Below are 6323 nucleotides of genomic sequence, written 5' to 3'. Positions count from 1 at the left end.
AGAAGAAAAGCAAAATATACAGGAAACAAGAAATGGAAAATTATTTGTTGACGACAACATGTATGTTGATGTGCTTGATTGAGCCAATATACAGTGTATTCTGGATGGAAAAACTCATTTTGTATTCTGTAATGAAGTCCAGTGAATGAATGTAAATAAATAAATTTAAATAAAATTGAAAATAGAAAAAGAGTCACTGTGCTCAGGGAAGCCAAAGTTTGACTCCTCTCTAGGTAATTTTCCAAACCCAGGGTTGGTTTGACCGTAAGCAATGTCGCCTCAGAACAGAGTTGTCTCATCTCGCCGTATCATGCTGCCAGGGAAATGGAGAAAGTTAACTGCAAGTCAGATCCACAAGCAGGAGATAGCTATAAGAGCTACTGGAAGTGCTTTTCCCTTCTCAGTACTTCTCAGTACTTCTCAGAGTAGCTATTTATAGACGTCAGAGTGTGAAGAGAAGTGAAATGCTCCAGATCTCTCTTGAGCACGTCTGTGTACCCAGCATGCACCACATGACTGTGGCTGCTCTTCCCCCGACTAAGCCCATGGTTAGTGGAGCCGGAAGCCACAGCCTGGGAGTTCCTGTGTAAAGCTGAAGCTCAGCTGGACCGGTCAGTTCTGGCTCCCAGGTGTTGATACCAAACTGTAGATTTATTCAGTAGTTTAAATATTCTCTACATTGCAAAAATACATAAAGGTACAAAGATTAAAATGTGAGACATTTACAGACCACTCGTGGATTCGTCTGTGGAGTGGAAAAGCCTACGCAAGGTGCTCAGTCACAGTTGTAATTGTTTAGGGAGCAAAGCACACGTTTACATGGCTCAGCCTGTTACTGATCTCACAGAGGGGTAGGGTCAGGTGGGGTGTGGGGTAAGCAATCACTACTAGAAGCACAGTCATCTTCCCTACAGAACCATGACGTGACACGTATGTTTTATTCCTGTTCTACCGCAGGCAGCATCTCCTACCAGGGCGCTCAGCATCTGAGCCTGACGCCAAGTCAAACAAGCACGTCAAAGGCCCTCAGGTAGTGTCCCATATACAACTTCTTTTTCTTATTATTTTTTATTTTTATTTTATATGTTCAATCACTATATATCACTTAGCTTATGACAATATTTACAAGGGAAAACATAGACAAAATAAAACTTACTCAGAATAAGTCACTAGAAATAACTACTGTTAAATAAAGTTTTACTATATTGCTTTTTAATTCTATTTTTCATGTTCTAAATGAGGTTATATTGTATAGACCACTTCATATTTTGCTTTTTTAAATTTGCTTATTTTATTTTATTTTATTTTATTTATTTTTTACTGTTTTTAAATTTGACCAGAGAAAGATGGAGGGGGAAAGAGAAGGGGGGGGGCGGTAAGAAAGCAAGCCTCCAAGTCTAGGACTCAAACTGTGGTTGGCTATGTGGGAGTCCAGCACCCCAACCACCACACCACCTGCCAGCATCCCATATTTTGTTTCTTTTGAAGCAAAAATATGACTTAGAGAATTTGCCCTATTACTAAAACTCCAGAAAAAACATTATGGCTGCATAATATTTTATCATAGGAATAAACCAGGGTCACTAAATATTTTCTGCAAAATGCAGAGAGTAAATATTTTCAGCAACTAAATATTTTGGGCAACTTCTCATCTCTGCCTTTGTATTGAGAAAGCATTCATATGCAGTAAGTAAACCAATTGGCATAGCTGTGTTCCAATAATACCTCACTTACAAAAACAGGTGGTGGGCTGGATTCGGACTGTCTGCTGTAGTTTGGCAAGGCCTGAATAGACTTTAATTCACTTAAGTATGCTCTTCTCCAATATTTGTGTAACCTCAGCTCCTCTGCTGCAGTAAGACTACATCAGATATTTCTAAATACAGACCTCCTTATTAGTAAGTTTTCAAAGGCAGACTCTACCATCTACCCCTGCCTAGAGCCCTTTAACAACCTCGGACACCTATAATCAAGTTCACACTGAGCTGCCCATTGGTTGTCTACCTTCTCTCATGCCCCCTGCCAAGCTCACCCAGCTTGCAGAGGGCTCATACACACAACTGGTCCACAAGCCATGCCTATTTGCACTGTCCACCCAAATCTTGAGGCCCTTCTTATGTTCTGCCTGTGACCAGCCCTGTGAAGACGTTCTCCAGTCCCGGAGAGTTGACTCTCCTTGGAGCCCATGACCCTGCAGCACCTGTTGTTGCAGGACGGCTTTGATAATGTCCATGTTCTTGGTGTTTCAGAAAAAGAATTGAACAAAACACACCAATAGTGAAAGCAAAGGGTAGTTTATTAAATAAAAGTGAAAGTACATTCCCAAGAGATCGGAGTGGGCTTTCTCAGTGAAGGAGTGGCTCAAGGGCCCTGGCAGTTATAGTCTATGAGACGTGTGTGTGTGTGTGTGTGTGTGTGTGTGTGTGTGTGTGTGGGGAGGGTTTTTTTCTGCACTTGCACTTGCCAGAAAGACAGAGAGAGACAGAAAGTGAAAAATCACCCCCCAGGGGGTATGGCCTCACTGCAATCCCATCTCCATTCTCCTCTCAGGATCTTGGGCACGCACCTGGTGTAAGTTTAAGCCACCAGGTCTGGGACTCGAACCGTGGTCAACTACATGGGAGTCCAGAGACATAGCCATTACGCTAACTGCTGGTCCCAGAGGCTTATGATTTTTTTTAATCTAGGTAGTATCAGTTGATCATTGGTTGGGCCCACTGATTATTCTCATCTCATTGGCTATATCAAACATGGCTTAATCAACTAGACATCACCCACTGGAAATCTGCCTACAGTACCTTGGCCAGGGAATTTTCTGCCCTGATCAGTTTTTCTATCTAGACAGTTTTCCAACTAGACAGATGCTCTAGCCCCTTTGCCTGCTTCCATTTGCTAGTTTTCTTCTGCTTCACTATCACCTTAGGGTGGTGGTGTGGTGGTATGTCTTCCTGTTGTTGCACCCACTGTCCCATCCTCTGTCCCTCCTCTGATAACAGTATGGGCAGACAGACAGTACAGGCAAGTGAGCAAAGATGAGTTTGGTTATACATGAAGCTGTCTGAGTAGACTTTGAATCAGATGTGATAGAATGATAGCAAACAATTGCCTTGAAAGAGTTTAACTTTCAGTTCCCAAGATAAGGGACAGGCATAGCTAGTCAGGAAACTGAAGGAGTAAGGGTTCCACGGGGCACACAGCTCAGGTCCTGCTAGTTTGAATGCTTTCTGTGGAGTCTAGATATTGATTGGGAATATAAGAATTAGGTAAAGGAGGTAGTTGGGAATTTGGACCTTGGGTTAGTTGGTTTGCATATGAAAGGTGTATTCACAAACAAATAGCAAGGCCCCAAGATGTCAGACCATCCTAAAATACAGAAAATTAAAAAATAGATTTATGTAGTAGAAAAACCCCAGCAACAGAACCACAGCCCTCAATAGAGCCTACAAGCTAGGTCTAGGTTGGACAGCTGATTTAGGCTTTATCACCCTAAAAGGCATAATCAAAAGCTTGCTATGGAAGCTTCCAGAACTTTCAACATGCTGAGGGTACAACCTAAAGGGACCTTGACACTTAAGGAGTAGGGCTGAAGAGGGACAGGGAGAGGGGAGGAGCCCATATGGGCTGGAGCTGCCTGGTGAGTCAGAGTTGGAAACCATGAGAAAGTAGACCATGAGTCAAAGTTAACCTTGGGAACTATGAAGATAAGTCTGGTGTCAAGAGGAAATGAGAGGTCAGCAAAGACCCTGAGCTCTCTTCCTTTTTTTTTTTTTTTTTTTCTTTTCTTTTTTCTGTTGAGGTTCTTACTATTATTGAGCCTGTGAAAAGGTAGATTGTACCTTTTGGCTTCTGTCTACACTACACAAGGAGGGCCCAATGGGAGGGTCCACTGACAACAGTAATGGCAGCCATCCTCTTGAGGTTTGGCTTACCATCATCTTGGCCAGAGAAGGCCTCTCTCAAGAAGCTCCCTGCAGGGGATGTTGTAATACAGTCACTGCCCATATGAACATCAACCCTGGCACAGTAAGGCCTTTGTTGTCCTGGGTACTTTCGAATCAATAGATGGCTTTTAAAATTACAAAATGGTTAATGTTTGAGTCACCATGTCATCAAAGACATTCAAAGCATTCATGATTTTCTTTGTTGAATTTATTACTAGGATTCCACCACTGCACATCCCAACATCACAGTTGCCAGGTAGAGCAGGAAGAGGGGGCTCTCCCAGCCTTGGGAGCTCCCAACCCCTGGCACCCAGGCATCCAATCAGCATCTCAGGCCTGCTGCAGAGGCAGTATTTAGGCAAGTTCTCAGCTAACTTTGAAAAGTAAATATTTCTCATGGAAAAGTACATGTATAAGAGAAACTTTTAAAATAAGTACACATGATTGTGGCACAGACAAAACTTTAAATGTTCTTTTATTTTTTTTTTAAGTGTACTTCATGAGAGAGAGAGAGACTGGGACCTCCAGCATGGTCTTGTCATAACATAATCCTTTACCCAGATTTCCAGCCAGCCAGAATCACAGGTGCATCTATGGGTGTGCCTGGCATGATCAGGTTGATTGACCCAGGTCCTAACCCCAGGCTTTCCCATACGGCTCTAATATTGTGCAGCAGCACCTACCACTTGTGCCACCATAGCCAGGCCAAATATTCCAAATATTCTTGGGAATGTTCTTTCTGAGATTTTCACTAGTAGTTCATAAATTGACTAATGTTAATTTTTATTCTATTGTGAATTTTAAATAATATCTTAAGTACATTATTTTTTAGAGGTTTTTGCTATAGAGTGTGTGCGCTCACCAGAGAGAGGCAGAGAGATAAAAAGTGAGAATCACCCCCAGGGGGATGGCCACACACACACGCACATGGTGTGAGTTTAAGTCACTGGGTCCGGGACTCAAACCTCGGTCAACTACACGGGAGTCCGGCAACATAGCCATTAGGCCAACTGCTGGTCCCTTAAATATATTATTAATATTCCAAAAGGATTAATGTAGCATCTGATTTTTTTTGTAATAATTATTTATTTTATTTGTTGTTATTATTTGTTAATTTGACCAGAAAGAGACAAAGAAAGGAAAAGTGAAAAAGAAAGCCACCAGGTCCAGGACTTGAACCATGGTCGACCATATGGGAATTCAGAACCCTAACCAGCACACCACCTGCCAACCCTACAATCTGAATTTTTTTAAATGTGTATTTAGAGGGCCACCAGGTAGTCTGGTGGTTAAGGCCCTGGATTCCCACATGGCTGACTGCTGTTCAAATCCCAGATCTGGTGGCTTGAAAATCACACCAGGCAAATGTGCGTATGTGCCCAAAATCCCAAGAAGAGAATGGAAGAGAAAGGATTTCAGCATGCCATCCTCCCTGAAGGGTGATTTCTCACTTTCCCCTGCTCTCTCTCTGGTAGGCTCACATGTCCTATAGCAAAAACCTAAATATTTTTTTAAGTGAACTCTTTTCTGCCAAGTTATTTTCCTTATTTGACACTTGCGTTTTCATCTTCAACAGTGTAAAGTTCTGAAGTCATGTCAAAGACACAGTTAACATCTTTTCATTATGACTCTCCATGCTTCCTCTAGGATCTGCTCACCTCGGGAGATTTACACAAGAAGGATGAGCACTTTCCTGTCATCCCTATTTGTGGATTTTCCAGCTTCTCAGTCAGGCCATCAGCAAATATGCATTAGTAGGCAGATTTAATCATATGTTTTTTTTCTTGATGAAATAATAAAGTAATTGAGTAAAGTACTTTTCTGATTATCTGGGGTAACATAGGTGACACATTTGATACTCTGTTCCTCTTAACACCCTAGGACTTCCTCAAAATGTCGGTGTTGCTGGGCTGATCCTGTGATTAAGGACTGTGCATTGGGACCTGGAGCCCACATGGCTGAACATAGTTCAAATCCCAGCCCCAGCAGCTTGTAAAAACACGTGGGCACAGGTACATGTGTGCCCCAAATCCTGACTGGATGAAGAAATGGGAGGAAAAGGATCATGACATAACCATGCCCGATTTGAGGGGAGTGCTTTCTTTTTCTGTCTCTCCCTCGCTCCTTCTCTCTCTGAAAAGTGTGCACATCCTCTGGCAATAAATTTTTTGTTTTGAATTTTTAAAGACCAACCAAAAAAGAAAAAAAAATGTTGATATTGGAGGCAGATGAGCCACCTATTAGTTCACTGTTAGTCTCTGGAGAGAGAGCAGTCTGTGAGCACGTGGGCCCAGGACATGGAGCATAATGCACTGGAACCTCCACACAGGGAAAACCAGGCAGTTCTGGTCAACTCTGTTGTGTCCTTGTGCTAGCTGATGC

The 6323-nt window shown here is 42.4% G+C and overlaps 1 protein-coding gene across 1 annotated transcript in view; it reads left to right on the top strand.

Annotated features, from left to right (window-relative positions):
• Window positions 1-5709, top strand: part of RNF212 (ring finger protein 212) — a 42658-nt gene extending 36949 nt beyond the window's left edge. Inside the window, exons 6-7 of the mRNA XM_027770078.1 lie at window positions 958-1030; window positions 5589-5709. Of these exons, the coding sequence (XP_027625879.1) occupies window positions 958-1030; window positions 5589-5709 (194 nt within the window). The remainder of the gene's footprint in view (window positions 1-957; window positions 1031-5588) is intronic.
• The last annotated feature ends 614 nt before the right edge of the window (window positions 5710-6323 follow it).

Source organism: Tupaia chinensis, unplaced genomic scaffold (genome assembly GCF_000334495.1).
Source record: "Tupaia chinensis unplaced genomic scaffold, TupChi_1.0 Scaffold000111_1, whole genome shotgun sequence".
Lineage (NCBI taxonomy): Eukaryota > Metazoa > Chordata > Mammalia > Scandentia > Tupaiidae > Tupaia > Tupaia belangeri.
Note: the sequence above shows the minus strand (reverse complement) of the source record. Positions and strands in the feature narration are given on the sequence as shown.